This window comes from Anopheles bellator, chromosome 2 (assembly GCF_943735745.2).
Source record: "Anopheles bellator chromosome 2, idAnoBellAS_SP24_06.2, whole genome shotgun sequence".
Classification (NCBI taxonomy): Eukaryota; Metazoa; Arthropoda; class Insecta; order Diptera; family Culicidae; genus Anopheles; species Anopheles bellator.
The window spans coordinates 41204063-41228258 of NC_071286.1; the positions used below are offsets into that span (position 1 = coordinate 41204063).

Genomic DNA, 24196 nt, shown 5'->3' on the forward strand with positions numbered 1-24196 from the left:
ACCCAAAACAGTATCAATTACTACTCACGAGCGCACGTTAGCCATTCTTTGGAATCGAATAATTCATGCCGAGTCCCACGGGGCACAGCTTTGCTCGCCGCATCGAGACACTTTAATTAGCCCCGAGCTCCGATAAGCATTGGTCGCTGTGGAGTGACTTTTAGTATAGTCGTACGTACGTATCGTGTCAAGAGACCATTCTACGGTCGTCAACAGCAGAGCACAAGTTTGTCACTTTTTCTAACCAACTAGCTTTCGACAAGAGCCAAGCGAGTCCTCCCGTGTGACAAATCCGGTCGGTTTGTCGGCCGTGATCGATTGCGTTGGCGAGAGCTTGGTAAACATAAGTTTAGCATCGGGACTGCCATGTTGTGTTTATTATTTTACCACGATCGTTTTGCTGTCTTGCTGTACTATGTTGCGTGCTTTGGAGAGCCCTGTCCAGGACCGGCTATGTTGTCTAAGAGCCCCACATATTTAACCTGTTCTGCGTACGTAATGAGCGGAACATCTAGGACCATTAGCATAACCAAATAAATAATGTAGTCGCCCACTACGGACGCACAAGTTTGCTAAAGCACCCTTCAGTGTTGAGTGTGCGAATGAATAAAGAATGACCCCCAAGGAGGAGTGCACTATTTACAACGGACGAAAGTCTTACAGTGCGTCGTCTAGTAGGCTGTTCAATAAGTTCGTAGCCTCGATAATAGAGGGCGCTGCTACGAGTCTAATTGTTTTTTGTTTCATTTCTACTCTCTTCATATGAACATACGTGAAGTTTCATTTCAATCGACTACCTATATTATTATTTTTACAAGCCGTTTAGTATTGACGTGTCACACTTTTTTTTATAACGGAAAAAATCAAGTTTCGTACATTGATTGATTTTTTATTTTTGAAAGGTTTAAAAGTAAAGGAAAATTATGAACGAATGTTGAAAATGTATAAAGACTCTTCGCCTTCAATTAGTACATCAAAAGAGGGATTTCTGAGTTTCAACGTGGTCGTACTAGCTTTCAAGATGATCCATGTCAAAGAGATAAAATAACAGACACAACACCTGAAGTCGTAGAAAAAAGGATGTCGTATTGGAAAATTTTCGAATCACTTAAAGAGATTTAGTACAAGGCATAGGCATCTTATTGAGCAATATAACCAATATTTTGACTGAAGTATTGGGTTCGAAAAAGCTGTGTCCAGAAATTGCCTAAAAAGATGTAAGCATCAGTTTTGTTCGATGCGAATGAAATTTTGTTAGCGGATGACTTGCAAACTAAAAAACGAAGCAACGTAAAACAATAAATTTCGATTATTGTTGTAACCTTTTAGACCAACTGAAGGAGAAAATTCGTGAAAAATACCCGATTTGTAGAAGAAAAACATCCTCCTTCATCAGGGCAATGCACCGTGTCACAAGAGCATTTAAAAATTGACAAACATCGTTGAATTCAGTTCGAATTGTTGGAATATCTGCCATTTTCTCTAGGTTTGGTCCCTAGCGACTTCCATCTGTTTTCATTCAAAAAAAAAAAAAAAAAATCATGCGTGAAAAGCGTTTTTATCAAATGATGACGTCATAACAGTTGCGGAAGCGTATTTTGAGGCCTTTCTAGTTTTTCGCTTCAGGGATGGAATTTATAATTTGAAGTCTTGTTGGAACAAGTTTAATGATGTTCAGGAAGGCCATACTGAATAAAAAAGTGTATTTCAAACCATAAAAATGTGTTTTTCTAATCGAGGCTACGAATTGATTGAACAGCCTAGTACCATGAACTCGGGCTGCCCACCACCGTGGCCCTCCTTGCGGCGATGCGTAGCGTCTCTCAAGACTTATTATGCCGGTCCGTTGCGTGGCGCTTCATGCAATTTTCCGTACGGAGCACGTAATAAGTAGTGTAAATTCTTCGGTCTATAGCGGGCGCGGTCTGCTGCATTTGGAGCCCCGGACAGCAAGTTGCGGATATTCTCCGGAAACTTCCACTCTCGTCGGGCCAGCAACAATCTGCTTGGTGGTGGCGCCATTCTACTCAACGCGCGCCATATGTGCTGGAGTGCCCGGTGAATATTCGCCGGCACTAACGTACAACTTTCATGCCGCAACAGGAGGTCCTCGAGCGGGGTGGGGTCCTGGTTGGTTGGCTGGCTGGCTGGCTGGTTGGCTGGATGGCAAACGGCAACATATTCGGGAACCAACGTTGGCAAAGGGGGGTGCCCTTCCCGCGGACCAAATGGGGAGGGCACATCCGTACAAATTAAAAGCACATAAAAATTAGGCCAACAAACCCCGAACGCGGCTCCAAACAGGGGCGGTTAGTTTTGCTGAGCAATCGGTGTCGGCACTCCGAAAAGGGTTGATGTTGGCGGGAACTGGTGCCAGAGCCGTCGGTGGGTTGGGTGCCGGCGGAACGGAGCAATGAAAACAATTTTATTTACATAACAAAACCATAATTTGAATAAATTTATCCGATTTCCATGCGCTCTTTCCAGTTCCAGCTCTGCCTCCCACACGGAGGGCCTGACGTTGACCCCCCCCACGTCCTTCACCATTCCAAGAGAGGCACCGCAGGTGGAAGCAGCGGTTGTCACGCTCAGTGCCTGAAAGTTATACTCCACGCCAGACAGCCGGCAACTGTCAGTGCGCTGTCACGAGGGTTCTCCGTTGGCAGAAAACAAATCACTTGCCTGTCCGTCTGGTCGGCTTGTGGAGGGACTGACGTTTCGAACGCTTCCTTCAGCGTCAACCTTCAGCCGGACCAAGAAATGGAAAACAAGGCAGAAGAAAATGAAAACTCACGACAGTTGACAGCGGCGTGCCAGGACCACACACGCGTTGCCCGCGGCATAGTGTGTGTCAATTTTGATTTTCCTTTTTTCCCCGAGAGTCGGTGGCGATCATTCCGGTGGATTTCCGGTGATTTCTTCTCCCCGGAGACAGTGGAGCGATTCACCAGACAATACAATTAACCCATCGACGATCTGTGAAGTATGGAGCCCGGGGAACAATCCGAGGATTAAGCTAAGGGTCGCGTTATCCAACTTTGTTGTCCACTGTCTTGCCGGATTCACTGCGCGGGGATATTCCCATTAAGTCCTGATCCACAGGAATCCGCGCCTTGAAACGCCCAATCGAAGTGAGCTCTGGGCTAAAGCTGCGAAAGCTGGCTTCTGAACAGCTCCACAACCCGCCAAAGGATTCCCGGACAATTCGACACCGTCGGTCGGCTTAAGTTAGCCGTAATTCTCCTGACTCTTCTCTAAGACCCTGTACGGACGTGCTCCACTTGGCCGTAAAGTGGTCAGAGCGAGCGTGAGCTTGTGGGTCCTTCTGCTGCTGGTTGCCGTACATAAGGTTCCCCGGAACTTCCAGCTCATAGAGTGGGTTGTAAAATTTATTGAAATAGAATTAGCCGGATTAGAGGCGAACCCCGAGGAGGTCGGCCACGCGATGAGTGTTGTCCATACTTTCTGCCCTCCGTGTTGTGCCCATCCCGTGCCGTTGTCGTTAAAGCTGCTTCCGGCTTACCGGAGGGGTTTTGGTCTGAGCCGAAGAGAATTGAATTTATTTCTTGCGCCATTCCCAGACACGCTTGGACCCACTCCCCGTGGGGGGCTCTAGATTGCAATGGATGGTGAGTGGTCCGATGTAGCGGCACCCTAGGACCCGTTTCGTGTTCCAGTCGTGTATATTCAGCCGGTGGGTTTCGTTTGGGTTCACTCGCCGATGGATTCACTGGAAACTGGCGCCGTATTTTCGGTCCGTCCGCGTCTGTATTTATCATTTTGTTGGTAAATTAATAATTCAATCACCTCCCATGGGCCCTAACGCTGAGGTTTTCATCATCCTCCCGGACCAATCGATGAATCATACGGTTTGCAACCGACGCTCCCGAAAAAAGTCCCGCCGGAACCTCCGGCTCCGGCTTCTGCCGCCTCGGCGCTGGCTGATGAATTATTCGCCGGCGTGTTCCGGACCGAGGCCCTCATTGTGGAGCACTCGGCGGACGTGGAAACTACTTCTCTTCGCTCGCGCAGGATCGCGCAAATCGGAATTCACGCACGACCGGGCCTGCGTTACGCACCGCCGAGGCCCGCCGGATGTTGGCCGGATTGTTGTTGTGTCCGGACGGGGAAAAGTGTAAACTCCGGGGCAAAATCACAGCTCATCACCAATTCATGAATTCGGCGGAATGCTAGCTTTCTCTCTCTCTCCCTCTATCGCTCTCCCTTTCTCCCTCATTCACTCTGACTCTCTCTCTCTCTCTCTCTCTCTCTCTCACTTGCGTTTTCTGTGCTTTTTATCCTCGTTGTTGAACGCGAGGTTTTTTAGTGTGCAAGAATCATGTAAAAATCATGCAAGGACTCTCTCAAGGACTGCGTCGGCAGCCCGAAATCAAAACCATCGGCCGGCCCGGTCGGGCTGCTTGGCCAAGTTCGGTGGAAACGGAACAACAGGACCTCTCCACTGAACCGAACGATACACCGACGCTGCACTTCGGTAACGAGCCACCACGTTATGCATAATAAATTGACAGGAAATGGATGACGGCCCAGGCTCCGGCGCGTTACAGCGTCACGCCCGCTCCGGCGCCACAGATCCCTGCAGTGGCGGTCCGAGTGTGGTGAGGACCTGGACTTACACCGTCTCCATCTCCTTGAGTCAACCCTCGGCCCTCGATTGCCGGCCCGCTGCAGCTTTGCGAACTGAGTACTTGAGCTTTGTAGTAGGTGGTGAAAAAGACACACACACATACACACAGACAGGCATTCGGGAAAAAAAGGTTGAGGATAAGTTACGCTTCGGTGACACGAACTCAAACCGCCGGCCAGAAATGGCTTTTTGATTCGTTTAATATTCCTTCGCTGATGATTTGCTAACATCTAGCAGGGCTCGGGCGCGTCCTTCGGACGGGTCGACCGGCGACTGGCCGAAAGGTAATCTGTTCCGGAGTGCCAGGACGTGTCAGGGCCAATCCATGTCATGTAGCCCTAGTTTACGAACATGGCAGCATGAAGCAGACTAGCGGCAAACTCATTACTCTTTCTCTCTATCTCTCTCTCTCGCTCGCTCACTCGCACACATTCGCACAAACACATTGGGCGAGAGCCGGAAATGGGCGAGTGGCGAAAGGATTACTGGCCCGTCACAGTCGCTCAACGTTGATCCTGTCGCTGCCGGTAACGGGCCGGCCCTGTGAATGGTCGGCCTCCGGCGGCTTCCGGTGTTTGTCCGCAAGGTTCGGCCGCCCAGACGGGGGCCTATCGGTGTGCCGGGATAATGGAGAAATTTTTCGCTTGCTTCACGTGGCCACCCACCGGCACACCATTACTGCAACGCGCTGAGAGCCCGTTACAAACACGTCCATCATTCGCCCACATTCGATCCGATCGTCGTTGCGCAGTGGTAATTAACCGTGTTTTCCGGCGGCAATGTTGACCCGCTTTTTCGTCGCCGCCTGCCCGTTGAAAAGCGCAACGTCAGATGATGATGCCGACCAGATCCTTTCCCACTTTCTGTGGCTACAGCGAAAGGACACTTGAGCGGTTGGTGGAAAACGAGGGGAACCCATGCTTTTTCCTTGCTTCTCCTAATTAAACCGAACATGTTTCGTGCGCCGGGCGCAAACATGATTTGTCGCAAACTTCGTCCGGTGGGAACAGCGGAATGTTTGGGAACTGTTTGGTGCATGCGGACAGCTTTCCCCCCCAAGCGCGGTTCCCAATGTGTGTGACAAAAAGTTCGAAAAAATGGGTCATTTCACCGTGCTTCTGGAATTAATTTTTCAAATTATTTGTTTGCTATTCATCCACATGTGTAATAAAATCAAGGTGTTCTGTGGCTTCGAGTGTTCATTTGACGAAACGCTTAGCAAGAAGGTTCGTTAGCGAAATTACCACACACTAAAATCGCGTTAAAAGTTCTAAACGCAATCTCGACGGTAGCCAAACTGATGGCTTTTTTTCTAATGTGGCCTCAAAAAAAGAAAACATCGGTTTAAGTAATAAAGCTTTAGGTAATGTAATAACGCTTTACAAAGTATACGCTTGGATGGTAAAACTGTAGAATGTCTCTGGGCATCCTTGTTAGTTTTATCTGAATTTCTTTTTTTCCTGAAGAATGAAGAAATGTGCTTTATCGTGCCGAAAGTAAAGGCACTGCTCTTAGAAGTTAGGATATACGTTCTATTTGACCAACACAAGGGCAATTTAATAAAAAAATCGATTAGAATCGAAGCGATTTGATGGAGGCATCCGTTACAAGATTAGTGTAGAAAATACCGTACCAAAAGGCGGCTATGCCAGTTTAGTGTAAATTCGTAACTGATTTTTGTAACCAGTTTTTTTTATTGAATGAACGAGCACTTATTAGGTGAGCATGCGTAGCCATGTCCAAAAGTATGAAACCGGATTTTGTAAGCAGATGGCTCTAGCTGTCGAATTGGACTTCCTCATCATGATTTCTTGGCAACATTGTCTTGATTTCACGTCTGGCAAAGGATTTCCCTTAAAAAGAAACATGTTTCAGTCGGCAGCTTACGTTTGAGGGCGTTTGAAGTCGCCCACTATTGTGCCTGTAAAGTAAGAAATGCCGACATCTTTGGACGAGCCACTTTTTCTCATGCATTTGTGACCAACATTAACGATATGAAGGACATTGCAGCGGTCGCTTCTGATAAAATGAGACCTCCAAGTTTCAGGGTTAGCAACCGTTTGCGTGCTTGAAACGACAAAGTTCAGACTCAATTATTCCATCAAATGGTTGTCAAATTATTGGGACCCTTTCGATTCGTGCTGTTACCACGGTTACAGTAAACCACAAAAAAGGACGCATCTTACGCTTCGAGTCCGACCAACGCTATCTCTTCAAGCAAACCCTGCACGTCATCTTTCATCTTGTTTGGACAAGGACTCGCTCAAGGATAACACCGAACCAAGTCAGCGACCGCACCGCAACACTTCCTCTCCAGTCCAATTGGGCGGACGATCAACCAGCGCGAGTCACCCCTCTTAGTCGGTTTGACGCCCGGCTCGACAGTTTTGATCCTCCCGCCGGTCGGTCGGTCGGTGGGAAATTGAAATCCGTACCGTATGCAAATTAGTGGCACCCTTCGGCCGCGCCCCGGGGAAACCACTCAATTTTCTTTCCCCCAGCGACGTTCGCGCCCGTCCCGTGGAATGCCGGGCACGTTTTCGATTTGACATTTTTCGTCCATTCCCTCCGTCAGCAGCAGCAGCGGCGTGGTCGTGGCGGGGTATAGGCGCAGGTCTTGCAAAACGCAGACACGGCTGCCCGGCAGGGGGAGCCAGTCTACAGAAATCACCCACCCCCTGTCAAGAGGGCCATCCAAAGCGAAGTAGAAAATGGCCCCGGCCCCGAAGTGCACAGAAAGTAAAAAGAAATAAAAAGGATCCAAAGCCAACCTGTGTGCTGCCGGAAACGGAAAACGAATCCACACTCCGGATTGCTTTCGACATTTCGGTGGACTGAATTATTCAACGCGGGGCCCGGTCACCAAGACCAGGGTGTTGTTGGTGATTGGAGTCCGTGGTTGTTGTTTCTTTTTCGTACACTGAGGTGACTAGCAGACCACCGGTCCACGTGCCAGTCCGCGGTGCTGTGGATAGTCCTGGCAAGTGGGGTAGCTTTCCCACCCTGCCAGCCAGCCAACCTCGAGTTAATAAAAGCTCTCGCCTCTCGATGGCTGTGCTCGCCTTCGGGGTGTGTTTTAGTTCGCGGCCGTGGTTGGCAACAAAATGGCAAACACACACCGCCACGGCCAAGGTGCCAAACGCACCATTTGTGGTGGTAATATTGATTTTACTCACCCCCGGTGTGTGTTTGCAAAGGGCCAGTGTGCGGCCACCGAATTTCGTTGGCTGCGTTTTCAATTTGCGTCTGGTTTCTGGGCTCTTCTGGCAAGGGAAATCTTATACAGCATGGTGGCCAATTGTTTTCTCTCTCTCTCTCTCTCTCTCTCTCTCTCTATCGAGCAAGAAACGAACCTTAGCCAAATCTAAATCAGTGATCCACGAAACCGGCACCACATTAGCAATGTATGAATTTCAAATTCAGGCCCAACGTTCGCGAAATTAAATTCCACAACGAAGTATCGCATGGACTGATAAGTCCCGAGCCTAAGAGAGAAAACGCATGTCTTTGGTCGATATTGGTTTTATTCATCAACGTCATCTCCAAGAGCCAGACGATCATTCCAGTGCCGCTCTAACATTTAAATTGCACTTTTCTAGAACATCCTTTATATTTTGTCTTAAAATAGGCCTCAGTTTCAGCGATAACTTTTTCGTTCGGGCAGAATTTCATACCGATGAGCATTTATTTATAGGTTTGGTTTTGGTCAAAAGTGAGCAAACGCGCCACTCACTTAGGATAGAGCTTTCTCATAGTCAAATGGACATGCAATATAAAGCCAACACGCTTCTTTGAGATCTTTTACAGCCGTCATGTTTTCTGATGTTTCTGCCATCAAAAGCACTGCATTATTAAAACATAAAAATGGGGTTTCATCCATCGTTTTGAAAATAAAGTATTGGCACTATTAGCACAACAACTCGCAATCTTATGAGTAGAACATCATGAACTTTCAAAAGCTTTCAATAAGACTAGCGCCATCAACGTGTTAGGCTCGGAACTTTTCAGACCATGTGATATCAGATTTCTGGGAGATCTAAAGAGACTTTTAGCGCGATCACGTTTGGCTTACAGCCCCAAGAATTCTGCAATGATTCAAATTCTTTACACTCCACAAAGCACCCTTCAAACCTTGGTTGATTCACTGTTTTATTTTAAAACAGCGCCCAACAGTTTCACCAGTGGGCTCAATGGTTCTTCGAACCTGGGAGACCGATTTTCTGTTGATTAATTTAAAACAATCGTAAACGATTTTATCATTCACTTTACTACCGGTACCGGAAGAGTGTGTGCAATCCCTACCGAGAATCGTACCAATACTAATTGGCCGAATCGATCGACCGGATCTGGCATGTCCCAAACAGCACGTAGCACGTAGATTCCTTCGTCTGCCCAGCCCTGGATTAGCTTAGCAAAATCTCCGATCCCGGGGGGTACGTGCGGTTTTCGGCATCGCATCGGCTGGTGGGTGGGTTTGGGTTGTTATCCGGTAATTTATCACTCACCGCGTGACAGCGCCGACCGAGCGCCAGTTGATGAACGGAAGTGCGCTCAAATCTACGCGTCCTAATCGGGATGAGAGATTGATTGGTTTATTTGCCGGATGTGGAGCGTTCGATCGATCGATCGATGTCGCTCTCTCGGCTTCAATAATTGAAATCCGCTCATTTGCCGGCTTCGGTTGGCTGTGCGCGAACCCGGTTCGTTTCGGGCCCGGATTCGGGCTACGTACGTTCGCGACGGGCTCGAAAGCCAGCCGGCAAAGTGAATTATGTTCTACAAAAACTCATCCTTGATTCGGCGGTTCACACGGTTCCGTTATCTAAATCTGAGTTCACTGTGCCCTTGTTTGCGGTACAATTGACATCTAACCAATGGTTGAAGGCAATTGAGTTCTGCCTTTCAGTTGTTCAGTGTGCACGGGTTATGTGCCGGTTGTTTATGGCGCACACACCGACACGTTCACACCAGGAGCAGGATTACACCGGAACGTACCGACAATGGCCGCACTTTCTGTGGCGAGCACTCTTGAAGTTTGAAGTGCGTTGTTTTCCCTATGGCTCTCCAGTCCAGACTCCGCGCGCTCTGGCGTTAAAATGGTTCACGGTCCAGCACATTCTGTAAATATATTCATTCCCATTTTTTTTTCCTAATCATATTTAAATTATGTCAGAAGACACCCAAAGTTGCGACCCCTCCGGTTGCGAACCAGGCCCATTGCCACAGCTTTGGTTTTACGTGAAGAAAAATCGGAAAAACAACTCGCGCCACGCACTTGTGAAGTACACCAGCAACCAAAAAAACCCGGGCACTTTTGTGTTGGTAGCGAGTTGCGAATGGCGGACCCGTTTGGTGTGTGCGGTGGCCGAGCCAGAGTTAGGAGCCTTTGATCCACGGACGATCCACGTGGCGTGCGTTGCGTGTTGGAGCATGCCAAACGAAACGATGCCTCAGGAGAGCGGCTAGACACGACGCCGCAACGGAAGTCGATTGTTGGCGGAACGACGCAGCTCGCAACACCCTGCGAAAATAAACGAAAAAAAACGAAACGTTGCCCAGTTTAGGGAACTGCCGCCTAGCGGAAGCCATAAACAAAAACGAGTGTGGCCACAATTGTTCGGGTGCAACCGAATGGTTTCTCTATCCGTTTTGTAGCTTCCTGTCGGACGACGGCGTGTCCCAAGGACTCGGTGCGTGGTCGTAGCCCGAATGGAAACGCATCGGACTCGTCTGGTGTTTCGAAGATGACGCTTCTTTCTGCCTTTGCCGATGCAATTCGTTTTTTTTTGCACAGCCGGCTAGAGAACAGGAGTATTTTTCACAATCGAGTAGGCTTTACGTCGCTCGAGTAGGCTGTGGTTTTCTGCTCCGCTCTTCGAGGTTAGCTCCTTTTTCATAGCTTCGCAATTGTCGCTGTTTCCTTGGCTCATATAATAATGGATACTGAAGATCAGAAATTTGAAAAGAAACTGCTCGAAAGTGCTCGAACACGTATTTTGTCAGACGCAAAGTGTGTCCCAAACGGGAAGATCAAATGCTAAGGTATGTCCATCAAATCCAATTTAGCATCCTTCGCCAAGGTGTCTTGGTCTCTGCACCCTGAGTGTTCTTTTTACCAATCCCTTGGTCCGGTCCAAATCAGATCGGAAAAGAAAAAAAATGTAGACTTTAATTGGCAAAGGTTCGCTCGGTGCTTAGCTAGGTACCTTAACCCCTCACAACGCCGGTAGAGGTTGCGGTCGGCAATTTGTGTTCTGTGTGTTCTTGAATTGCCCTTGACGAAGTATGCGGCGATGGTGTCGAATTTCGAACACACTCAATGCTGTCTCCACATACTGCGTCAGTGTGTGCGTGTCCAGATGCCGGATCAGTCCCGGTTCGCTACACTTCATTAGCTCCTTTTTTGCCACCTCCTCCACCGTGTGCCGTCCACCAGCAGGCAGGGCCATGGTTTCGGTAGGGGTTGGCAGCGCTCCGTGCCTTGACCTAGACCTCTTCAATCCTCTTCCTGATTCGAGGGGGGAGCCGTGGAAAGGCAGCAAAGAGGAACAGGAGGATCCACACAATGGAATCCTTTCACTTTCCGGGTTTCGTCGAAAGCGTCACGCAGGCAGAGGCCGCCTGCGAACCGGGCCTTAATTGGCCTCTTAATTAATGATGTCGCTGTGCGTTCCTTACCTGGTCCCTTGCGTTCGGTTGCATCAAAGGTAATTCGCCATAAGACACGTCGTCCCAAGTCGTCCCCCAGACCGTCCTCGAATTCTTCCGCACGATCGACTGCAACACTCACGCGCGTACCGTGATTGCATTCAACTGTCAAGTGTGCCGCGAATTGCATACGAAAGAAGGCGGCACACTGATTGGTTCACCGCCCATCCCCCAAACCCCCCGCCTGACGGCGGCCCACGGTGGGCGCACGGAATTCAATCCCTCCGGATTTTGAGCCCTTTGACGCACTGGTTTTATCGGCCCTCTCTGTCGGCCCCTTTCACAGCCGAATCCGGTGTACGCCCGTGTGTATGTGAGCAGCAAAAATCCGTCCTTTGAATGCAGCTCAAATTTCACGATGCATTATGTTGTGGGCCACCACCGACCAACGAAGCGGCGGTCCCGACCCGGCGGAACTCACCAGCCACAGACACAATTCACAATAGTGCCGAAAAACAATGGATGCGCCTTATGGCGGCGGCAGCGGTGTCGGCGGGGTTTATGTTGTTTTCCGTTTCTACGAGCTACTCCTTTTTGGGCCGGCAACGGTTCGGGGGGGGTTTAGGGTTGAGCCAAAGACCGCCGACGTCTTTGCCGGCGACGGTTCCGTATGGACGGATTTTTTCCCCCTTGCTTGGTGGTGTTTATTAATTTGTTGTTTTTAACAAACTATGGCCTGTGGAGGGCTTTGGTTCTGCCTGGTGGGCAACTCTTTCTCGCTGTCCTCATTCTTATTATTTTCTCCCTTCCCACCAGGATGCCGGCCGAGGACATCTGGAGGGGCTGGCGTCGGTGTACTGCGAGCTGCTGATGGCCCCGTTCGGTGAGGTCCTTGCGGCACTGGAGGAAGCACGCCAGCGGGCCTGGTCGGAACGGAGCCCCCACAGCTCGTCCGGTGGCGGCGGTGGTGGGCTTATCCGCGGCCACCGGGGAAGCTCCTGCCACGGAGGCCTACCCAACAGTCACAGCCAGCCGATCTACGTGCCCGGCAAGTACTCGGTAAGTATCGCACGGTCACGGCCAGTTAACCCAAGCGAAAGTCAGAACGAGAATAGGATCGTTTGATGTGTGAACAAAATTCTAATTCCTGGAGTTGTATCTAAAATTGCAAGTGACGAACTTGCTTTACGAGACCTCCGGAGGATGATTGACTTGGCTTGGGCTTTGCTCTCTTTATTGAACTAAAGTCAGTTGCTGCGTCTTGGCTAAGTGAAGCCTGAGCAAAACAGATACATGGGGCTGCTGAAATCACTAAACAACAATTGCGGATGTAAACACTACGAACGTAACTGCATGGCGATGGCTGTCAGGATCAACTCTATATAAAAAAATGAATCCTCGAAAAATGGCAGCGCGTGTATAAAACCCCATACAGTTATGTTGGTGATTCTACGATTACTTCAGCAGCTTCATCCATCTATGGCTCAGACTTTACTTTGGCAAAATGAGACAATGATAAGATTGGCATCCATTTTCATGTGGAACCTTTATTTTAACCTTTAAAAAAATTCCTACGACTTCTCCTTCTCTCCTAATTCCTACGATTCCATTCCTAGAACTACGTTGCAACTCGAAAGCCAAGCCAAACAATGTTAAGTTACTCTTCTAAATTTACTTTCTATAAATATCCATATTTTTCAATCAATTAACTGTTAACCTTTCAATATTCTAAACCAAAACCAGTAAGGTCTAACGATTGCAAATTGAAGATTTCCGAGAACCAATTCTTTGAGTCGGTTAACGCGCTGTTTATCAGTTGTTTCCGATGGTCAATGCAATGTGTTGATCAGTAAACTAAAACTTATGCCGTGTCGTAATTTCGTGACGCGTTTATAAGTGTTGGAAGTTGGAATAAAATCGCATTCCACTATCTTCTGCGCAACTACATGACTCGCAGCATTTTTGGCCCGACGGTTCCGCCCGATTCCTGTTTCGACGCGGCTTGGACATCGTCGCATCTCAAGTCAGAACAGTTGGCCGACGGAGTGGTGCCGGCGGAACCTTACCCAATTCTGCCTTTCCCGCGGACTAATGTGTAGCCACTTGCCCCGTAAATAATGCGCCTTAATTGCCGTCTGCCACCCAAATCGAATCGAACTGCTGAGCGCGGTCCGTTTTGGAGCCAGCATCATCCGGACAGTCAGCTGCTTCGAATTCAAACTCGCGCAAATTACCACCAATGATGCGTTCATTTTCTTCGCCATTTTGTGTACGGCTCCTGGGGTTGCATTTCTCTCTCTCTTTCTCTCTCTGCTTCCGCTTGTTTGTTGTAAGCTCTCGTTGCGGTCCTCTGCGTGGGGTCCGCAATGTCAGCCTGCGGACAGCTTGAAGTGCGCGGTTCCCGGTGAGCCGTACAGGCGAATTAGCCGAATGTAAACGCATCCATTTGGGGAAATTGATCGCCTAGCGAGCGCCATCTGCTTCCGTCGCCCTAATGACAAGGCACGATTGGCACGGAATCGCGACCGAGACCGCCGCCGGGAAGGAGGAATGTGGCTGCCAAAAGCAAATAACAGTCCCCCGCGAGAAACTGACCCGACAGGTCCTTCCCGGGGGCTCTCCGGTCGCTGTGTGGCCGTGGAAGACATGAAGAAGATGTTCTTCGCGCTAAAAAGATTACTTTACCGCTGGACGCCACTGTGGGACGGTGACGACCTCGGTCCCCGCTCGCTTCCCGCTTTCCCCTACGCATGGCGCATTCCACGTGGCAAGATTGAAAAGAGAAGAAAGAAAAGACAATCCGAAGAGACACGTTTAATTGTAATAATTAAATTGCAAATTCTGTCCGCGTTCACGTCAAGCTCCGCCTGGGATTATCTCTGCCTTCGACTCGCCCTTCTTACTCCGCCTCCGAAGAGGAGGCAGCGCAAAGGAAGCGTGCGTCTTGCGCAGTCCGTCACTGCGTAGAATCCGTTCCGTTTCTTCGTTTCTCGTGTTTTCTCCTGTTTTTCATGCTCGCTTTTCTCGACGTTCCCTTTTCAGCCCTCCAGCTGTTTGTCCGACAAGGAGGAGGACGAAATTTATGGATTCGGCTACGGAGTGTTCGCTCCCAGGGTGGCCCGAACGACCCTCCAATCACATCAACAGCTACAGCAGCAGCAACAACAGCAGCAGCAGCAGCAACAGCCACAGCAGCTCCATCCACAGCAACAGCAGCCCCAACAATCAACAAATTCCACCAACGTACCTGCCAACAGTGCGGCAGCACAGCCAAGGTAACCAATGGCCAAACGAATGGGCCGGGATGTGCCACAATAATTTGGCGGCATGATTGAGATGATATTTGTTAGGATTTTGTTTTCGCTATTTTTTATTAGGTAGATTTTCTGAACATGTTCTGGCATTCACAGTACTTCTTTAAAATGACGAGTTGATTTTTTTTATTTTAAATTTAAATTCTTACTCTACTCATCACCATAAACTTGCTGTAACAATGTATAGGTCTCAGTACATGTTTTATCTAGTTTAAAACAAAATTTAATATTGATTCTTTGTTCCATGTTTAACACACGCCGAAAAACTACTGACACATAAACATGTAAAACTCTTTAATCTGTCATCCATTTGCTTCCAGTTTGGATGCGTTCAAAAGAAGAAGAACCTATCTTTCAAATCATGTTTCTAATTGCTGCAGTTTCTTTCTGGCTGCATTTTATATTATATTTAAAAAAATCTCGTTATTTAAAAGACATAGTGTGTTTTCTTTTTTCCTTCACCCACGTTTGGCTTTACATTTTACATTACACATCGTTCGCGTCACCTTTCAGTTTCATAACTCTGATTACTTGTGGTTTAAACGGAACACAATCGATACACAGTTCGCGTGCCAATCACTGCGATTGTTGCGCATAATCGCTTCACACTAAATGGGGCCCTCCAGCATCAGGCGACCAGTTGACAACAATCGATTCAACACACGACACCAACAACTTACTCACAAGCGGCACACTTTCATTCTTTTGCTACTCTTGTTTGACGACCATTTGTGGGCTCCCAACGTTGGGAGCTCTTAATTGTTTGCTGAAATCCTCGCTGTAGGCCACTCCGCTCATATGGCTGCCACCGATTTATGACACAAACGGTTGAAAAGGGCCAATAGCAGAGAAAAACGCGTGAAAGAATCACACTTTCAACACCACCGTCATCAGTCGAACGGCGAACAGCGCATATCGACGGGTGTGACTTTTGTCCGTTCGGCCACCAAATTTTCGTCACAATTGCTATTCAACATGGCGCCCGCTCCATGTTGGCAGTCGCGTGTTTGCGTGTGTCCGTGGCGCTCATATCGATTATATTGTAATAAATTATTCATATTTCATATTATTATAGATGCATGTTTTATCTCAAACGCCTATGATTGTTTATTGGCGTGCGAGGTCTCCGGCTCGGTTCCGGGGGACCGGTTCGGTCGGGGTCGGTTCGGTTCGGTGTACCCCGTTTATGCTCGGCCGGATGGCAGTCAGCAGCGGGGAAGCCTCAGGGATACCGTGGTGGTGGTGGGCAGAATTTGTTTTATTTCCGCTTTATATTCAGTGGCTGGCGTGGGCGCACGGGTCGGGAACGGTTCGGGCGATAAAAGAAGGATATGTGGCCCGTTGCCACAGCGCACCGTAGGCCATCGCGTATCACTTTGCAATCAATTGCATTTTCATGGCCCCCCTGGCACCGCTTGGGCGTTCAACGGTTGTGTATGCAGGAAGGTGACGGCCATCGGTGAGTGAAAAGGAAGTGGAATTTTCGAGCCATCTTTTCATTAGCAAATGGCCGAAAAAGCAGACAAGGTATGATCATTTATTTCACCGGTGTCACCGGGCGGAGCGGGGGCACATCCTCCGTGTCCTCCGCAACCCCCTTGAAAAACGTGTAGCCTGTGGCACCCATTAGGGGTCCCTTTTTGTATATTCAATTATGCAGCGGGTAGCCCCCGTGAAACGAACCGATATGATGTCCTGCGTGTCCGGCGGACCACGGGCCGCCGTCTAGATGCCAGGAGAGAGGAACGTGGTGGTCCGAACGTGATGACAGTGGGCTAATCGGAATATGCACAAACATTCGATCTTCTTAACAACCGACCCGGTGGTGCCGCAGGTTGCGCCGGAATCAAATGTATGATTAGCGCCACGTTCCCGAATCGACACACACACATGCATGCACACTCTCGTATGCCATGAAAGTTGCCGTAAAGATGGGCCAAACAATCGAATTTTGCACCGTTCATCGCATAATTTAATGGCGCGCAACACCGACGGGAAATAAATTTACAATCATGCCGTCGACGCTTTAGAGCAACAACGAGCCTTTCGGAGCAGGGCGAAATATCGCCAATTGTGTCGATTGTGTCGATTCGTGTCCTGTTTTTAATTGAATATAACTTTTACTGTCAGCACGGCGAATGGGCTATTTAAATAGGGAATTTGATTATGTAAGTTTAAACCTTTTCTAAACGAATGTTAAAGGCACATTTGTTGTTCAGTGTGTTTGAAAACATTTTTCAATTCTTTCTTTTATATATCCGGGTTGTTTTCTTGCTTAAGAGTGAGTTATTCAATTTAATTAGCACAGTATTTCCATTAATTTCATTCATTTATCTCTTATCCGTCGAGCCTTGCTGGCGAACAGGGAATGGAAAGTGGCTCTTGTATCGGAACAATTTGTTTGCCATTATTTGAAACCAACTAATTGCCCCAACACTTGACAGCTCGCATTGATCGGATTGTGCTTATTTTCTTTTCTGTTTTCCTTTTTCAGCTGTCTCAGCCCACGTTCAGCATACTTCTACGAATTTCCACCAACGGGTAAGTGTCCTCTTGAGTGTGCCTTCCCACTGTCAATCATCCGCGGACTGCTGCACGGCTCCGGACGAAAGGTGTACCGGCGGCGGCGGCGGCGGTGGCCCCCGTTCGGCGCGGTGCGCATTCACTTAGCCACTTTATTCCCCATTAGCGTGCCAGAGGTCGCCATCGGGAGCCATCGGTTGTCTAATTTAACGCCAAATAAATCATCGCTTCCGCGGCACACAACAAAAACGCCATAATAATTGAGATAAATTATCCAAAAACCCCCGGCCACGGCAGCATCGACATCGGGTCGCGTCGCGGCGAAAGTGGCCGCTTCGCATCGAGCGAAACGGACACAAAATATGCACGCAGGAGCCGAGACATCGGTGTGAAAGAGCACACGGTGACGCGGTAGCGGCAGCAGCGAATCATCCGTGAAATGTTTATGGTCGGCACGGACACTCCCGGCCACACGGCCGACCGGAGCACATAATCATCGGATTACGGTGGCGGCGGACACTTCGGTTGTTGTGACCGTTGTTTTTATTCGTTCGACGCTGCCAGCGGCTCATTTCGTTCGTTCGCGTCCAACGACCTACGCAAAGTATATTTTCATATTTCACCGAGCTCTGGCATCCCTTCAGCACTGGCGACCACTTGACTGGCGGCCGATGATGAGTAGGCGATGGCCAGAACCAGCTTACCCCAGGCTGCCACTTTCGGCCGCACTTACGATCTGCGGGCTGTGGCTCTCAGCAAACTCTCAACCTTAGACTCAAACTCGTTTCACTGTTTCGCCTCTTTTCAGACGGTCGGGAGACGAGCAAAAAGCGGACAACCCTGGCGAGGCTCCTGAGAGGATTAAAGACTGTTAATAGGCGTGATAGATCGAATCAAAATACCAGCGGCGGCACTGCGACCCAGTCCAGGGTAGGTATACACTCTCAACACTCACTCCGCTGCAGACCACCTTTCCGTTGTATTTGCTTTGCTTTGCCCGTTGTAGGAGGAGTAATCGTGGGGCCGGAGGCCTGACGCATCAACGGCCGGATGCGACCACTACATTAAAAAAGCGAGTCCGCTCGAAGCGCCTGCCTGCTCACACATCTCCCCCTGGAAAGATGTTATCGATTTTTGCTCTGTTTGCCGAACGCATCACGGTGCAAGGTTGTTGCAGGCCGTCGGCCGTGCGTTCTGTGCCATTCTCGGATGTCCCCTCGCCACGAAGGTTAAGTGGGTGGTACGCACGGTGCGCGACACTATCGCACACTTTCGCCACACGAACACCACGGGCGACGACGACGACAACGGGAGCGTCTGAACTCACACATGCATTAGTAATAATTGCTATCTGTTCATCGCGACAGGACACGCACGTCCCCTACGCTGACGTAAAATTGTGCCCCGTCTGTAAATGTGGTGGAGGTCGGCTGACAAAAAGACTGAAGCTGTCGATCCGCTACCCTTGAGACGTAGTGCCGGTGTGTGTTCCGTCGGTTTCTTCGCCGGTGTGGGCTTCCGGTACCCGCCGGAGCTGGTTCCCGTTGCCCCCCGGGGCCCCAATTACTCCGGGGACCTCCGAGCAGGGCAGGTGCTGCAAGTGGCGTTCGACACATTCCGTCCCAGACACGGGAGAGCCCTCTCGGGAGAGAGGGAGACAGTGATCCGTGCACCGCACGCTGAGTAAGCACTCGTTCAAGTGTACGCCTCAAGTGCATTCCCGCTTTGTTGTGCACCAGACGATGTGCAACAACTTCAGCACGTATCATGTCACATTAGGGGAGTCTTATCTGCTCGCGTCCTGCGTTGTTGCATCGCAGCCGAACACTTCTGAAGGTGCACGGTTTCAGGTTTTAATTGCGCTTTGTTTCCGCGTTCCCGCGTGGTTGCTTGTGACGCGCATCCTTGTGGGGACTTGTGGGGACCACGGCTGCGGTACGTTGTGAATCCGGGCACCCGCTCCAGGAGACCAGGATGTTTCGTTGCTCTTGTCGTTGCAGAAAGGAAGTGCTGAGTAGACGGTTTCCGCGTGTCTGCCGCGCAGTGAAAGCTGCGAAGTAGCGTCGGTAGAAAGTAAAAGGAAGTTCCGCCTTACGACAAGTACGTCGTCGGCTCTGGGTAACCTTTAAATTTGTGGTACACATTGTTGTGTAGTGTGTTGGAAAACCGAGCCCCTTGAACTGCAGCAATGCAGGCGCTCCATCACCACCACCAGCAAACATGCGGTGGCCATCGTACAAAGGCTTTAAACACGCGGAAGGCACCATTTTCGCGAAAGGTGCAATGCCAGATTCCAACCGGGGCCAGGTGTAGAATTTTAATTATGTTTTGTGGTCGGGGCACGTGGACCCGGCCTCGCCATTTCATGCGCCCGCTCGCCGACGCGGACGAATTACGGTTGATGCTGAAGAGAAAGTGTATGCACCGAAGCGCTGTACTACCTTCCGCTCTTTCTCTCTATCGGGCTCTGGTCTTTACGCCAATGTCGTTATGGTGCAAAGTACAAAGAGCGCTTTTTTGCATATAAAGAGCCCGAAAAAATAGACAAAAAATTCACCTTATTAAGATTTCCATCTCGCGAGACACCGTAACGTCGAGGCTTCGCCGTTATTTTACGCACACTGCGCTCTGCGGGATTACACCGTGGGAGGAAGCCCATCAACAAAAGTTCGTCCTTGTTTAGTTCGACCACGCCAAAATGGTGTTTGGAGTGTTGGAGGGATCACGAAATTATGCGTCCCCTGTTGCTGTCAGATAACGCGACGAAACGCCACACCACACCATGCCATACTTGCACACGGCGCTCCCAAGAAACGGCGCCATTCAGCGGCGCTGCCACTTGAATTTGTGTTTTCTTTTTTGGTTTTTGGACTTCAATATACGTTTCGTACATTCTGGCGAGCGCACGAAGCGATAGCAATCATAATTATGAGTTGGCCCTTCACTGGCTTCGCTTTATCCGGACCCCGCCGCCGGTAACACATAACCCTTCAGCCACCGAGGGTGCGGTCGTTCGGACCGCTGAACGACCGGCTGAAGTGTTTGTGTGCCACAGAAGACGCACTACTCTCCCGCGGAACCTCGTACTTTCTCCGCTTCAGGCTGGCGTTCACCGAAAAAAAAAAATCGTAATCATACATCTGTGTGTGTGCCGCCAACAGCGTCACACTCTTGAGCTTTTGGACTCACGTCAATGCGAACGGCACAAGCGCGCCGCCACGCTGCCAGCAGCCGTTGCCGGCAGTGGCCGTTAGTAATATCTGCGCTAGCTGGCAGACAATGCAACAGTCAGCTTCTCACAGCGCGTTGGAAGGGCTTTTTATGATTACGGACCATCGGAGGAGCGAGCAAGGACCTTTTCGGGTTTTAATGATTCACCAGGGGGCTCTTAAAATGTAGTATAAAGCATGGTGCCTTACTCCTCCGAGATGCGGCTGTTGACCTTATGGGGACGAAAAAAAGTAGGTGAATTTCGAGCAAGCGGAGAAAGATGGAGTGCTGGAATAATATCAGCATATTTTTAATTATTCATTCCTTATGGACGCACCGTAGACGAATGGTGGTACCGGGGGACCGTCGGCGACGGGATGTGACATATTTTTTCTGCATTTCCTGCACAATCGTCGTGGCATGAGCTTTGAGTATGCCGCTAATTACGTTACCTCATCTCGTAAGGACTGCCGAAAATGTATGAATGTGCCGTAGGCAATATGTTTTGCGAGCCGTGTGCGCAGGGCCTTTACTAAGATTTTCGTTCATGTCCTGGAGTCGCTTCCATGAGATGATGGTGAGTCAAGAATTTTACCGTTTTGCAGAGACGAAATGAAGAATCTTCCCGTCTGGTGAAAAGCTCAGCTCAGCGGTCGTTGGTTTCTTTATCTCTAGCCCATGGCCCATGGCTGAAGGGTTAAGTTAAGTTTCTCTATGATTGTTTTTCGACGAGACCATAATGGGTGCGCTTGGACGGTTTAGCAACATCATTTGTCACATCGACATGCTCCTTTTGCATTCCGTGACAGGCAGCGGAGCAAAATCTCCGGACGGGCTGTGACGGATGAATGTCTGGCGTAAGTTTTTCTATCATCGTGCCTCTCGATGGAGACGCATGGTGCCTTGTACGTATTGTGTGTTTTCTTCATGGTTTCAACACGGTTCCTGCAGTCAACACGCGTCAACCGACACAGATGGCTGCAGAAAAGATGGTGACTCATCAATGACCCGGTCCGCTGACTTGCGTGTTGCATTATACTGTAATGGCGCGTTCTGTCGATTGTCCTCAAGTGTTTCTTCGCTCTCTGGAAGGGTGTTTGGATGACAGACGACATAATCACAAAACGGTTCCGTCGGACAACGGTGACGTCTGATAGATGTTCTCCAAGTAGACGACAATCTAAGGCTGCTGCTAGACAGCTGTATACGGAAATTCTCTCTACGGATTTATATGATAGGTCTGTGTTTATTAGAGCCATAGTGCCATTTTGTAGATAGTTCAAATAGTGTCGCAGGAGTAGGAATTTCGTAAAGGATTTTGCTCAATACTCCAATCCACGGAATTCCACGAAGAATATTATGTTCTTTGCATACCAAACTAGAGTTTTGACTTACTCTGCCTACGTTTGCATCTCTGGCAAGCTTTCTGCGAAGTCCTGACAGACTCTTGTGGTAAGTCTCTGTCAATTGTAACATACCGATGCAAAGAAACGGTTTATTTGGCTTTGATAGCTCCAGAATCCTTTCTGAATCAACAACAATCCGGTCCATTATTCCATTTGTTGTTTAATGTTCTTATTCAGTTTAACATCTTTAATACCACTAGGATTATATCGAACTCAAGCGGTACTTCATCTGCGAATGAAACAGTTTATGGTTTTTAGTGCTGTTTCTGGAGCGTTATTTTATGTTTTATGGTTTAAATTAAAATCAACGCTCATTTGCAGAACTGCAAACTGCAATTTCGCCGCTGACCAGCAGGTTAAGTTTGAAGTCTAACTCAAAACGTATGAAGCACCTGCACGCTGCTGCAGCAACGGGTACGGAAATAATGAATGTACTGTTTCCATTATTGCTTCCCGGGGTGTGGCCGCGAGTTAAGTGCATGCGACGAAAGTTCGGTCCCCGTGCAAGGACTGCAGCGGAAGTGCATGCAGCAGAAACGTTACGCGACACTCACCCAAAGGTGGGGCAAAGAAAATGAGTAGTGATTTCGTTCGTTCGGCCCTGCGGCTTTTTCGTGACTTTTGATTCACTCGCTAGTCGAAACGAATGACCGGAAACGGTTGGCATTCCGAACCCGACGCCGGGGAAAGACCGACTTTGGGTAGCCCACTTAGGAAGTGTCGGGAGCGCTTTGTTTTTTGTCAAACTTCAGCCAACGCAACGCGACACCCAGGACGCCCTCGGAGCAAGCGAGAGAGCGAGAGAGAGAAAGAAAGAGGGAGAGAGAAAACAAAAATCTTTTAATTTATTATGCAAATTGTTCAACTTTGCAGCTTCGCATGCAGAAGAGGTGATCGTTTCGCGCCGCGTTGACCGCATGGCTTCCCAAAACCGTTTCCGGTGGGGCTATTTCCGTCGCTCCGACTGCACGGTGCCGCCGTTTTTTTTCTTGCACCAGCTTCCCCGTTTCACCATTTCCGGCTCCGGTGTCCGGTGTTTTTTTAAAAATGGCTTAATGTGTTTTCTTTGCCGGGGGTTCCGTTTGGGGGCCACTTTTCGCACTTTCGGCCGAGGGGCTGTTGGCGTGATTTTCCTTGTCCCACCCCCACCTCCTCTTACCATTCGACGCTGTCACGCTCTTTCTCTCTCTTTGGCGCACGCTGATTGCATCTTGTTTTCTTTTCAGTCACAAAACGAAAGACTGAGACAGTTTCAAATGAATGGCGGTGGACCGCAGCCAAGTTTCGAGGAAACCATTCAGAGGGTAAGTATTCGCGCCGCGCCGCGCGAAGTTTAATTTCCATTCAGTGGCCACTGCTGCTGCTGCTACTCCTGCTGCTGCAGCCGCTGCTGCTGTTGCTCCTATTGCCACCGCACTGCGCCCAGTAGAGAACGTCCTGCCGCTGTCCGGTTGATTCCGCTTCGGCTCAGCTTCCGATTTTCCTCCTCCGCGCCACCGCCACCCCCAGCAGCACCATCACCCCGGACCCTGCGCTCCCTCCCGCGCACCGCCCACGCTTTCCGGCTGGGTGAGATTAGTAGAGAAATATTTAAAATTGCTTCAGTTCGCCTCACCGGCCGGTCGCCGCTCGACTCGCGTGTGTACCGCTCGACACGTTTAATTATTTTCCAAGCTTGTTACCTCGTTTCGGAAAATTAAACCCCCGCACCCCCGCCGCCAGCAGCAGCATGATGGTGGCGTGCGACGGGGACAGCGGCAGGTGCGGAAGCGCCTGGGCGACCGGCTACTACTGGCACACATCGCGGAAACGGAAGACGGGCAAGGCACGGACAGCGACGGCGATGGCGATGGCGGCGGCGGCGGCGGAGACGGCGACGTGCCCAGGAGCTGGCGGGTGGACATTGAGCGCGAGACCGGCGGCAGCAAAGAGTGACATCGGCGTGCCACTTCCCTAGGTCGGACCGCCGGTCGGAAAGCGGGCGCAGTCGAAAGGCACTTTAAACTTTTCACCAACTCATTTGTTTTCACGGCATTTACGGTACCTCGTTTCTTCTTTTTCCCCCTCTTTCCTCCCTCCCGCCCGCACTCTTTCCTCCTCGCATCCGGGCGGCACCGCAGCTAAAAATACAGGAAGCGCTGCGGAAGAAGGAAAAATTTCAACGCGAACACGAAGAGGTAAGTGAGCCCGCCCGCGCGTCCCGACACGATGCTAGTGTGTAACGGCTTTCCAATTTTTCCCATCTTTCCCAACGCCGCTGGCCGACCACGCTGCTGGCGGCCAGCGATGGTTCATTTTGAGTTTCTTCTGTCCCATCTAACTTTATAACTACCACACCCCGACTGCCCCGAATCATCAGAGGCCCCCGCACCGTCATAAGAAATTCAATTCCTTTTGACGTGACAACGGACGCAGCCATTAGTCACCGCCGTGCGGCTTGTACTTTG

The 24196-nt window shown here is 49.7% G+C and overlaps 1 protein-coding gene across 1 annotated transcript in view; it reads left to right on the top strand.

Moving 5' to 3' along the window:
- The window catches only part of LOC131209052 (uncharacterized), a 105760-nt gene that overhangs the window by 67259 nt on the left and 14305 nt on the right, over positions 1-24196 (top strand). Inside the window, exons 2-7 of the mRNA XM_058202023.1 lie at positions 12113-12355; positions 14339-14571; positions 17105-17151; positions 17942-18063; positions 22976-23053; positions 23870-23926. Of these exons, the coding sequence (XP_058058006.1) occupies positions 12113-12355; positions 14339-14571; positions 17105-17151; positions 17942-18063; positions 22976-23053; positions 23870-23926 (780 nt within the window). The remainder of the gene's footprint in view (positions 1-12112; positions 12356-14338; positions 14572-17104; positions 17152-17941; positions 18064-22975; positions 23054-23869; positions 23927-24196) is intronic.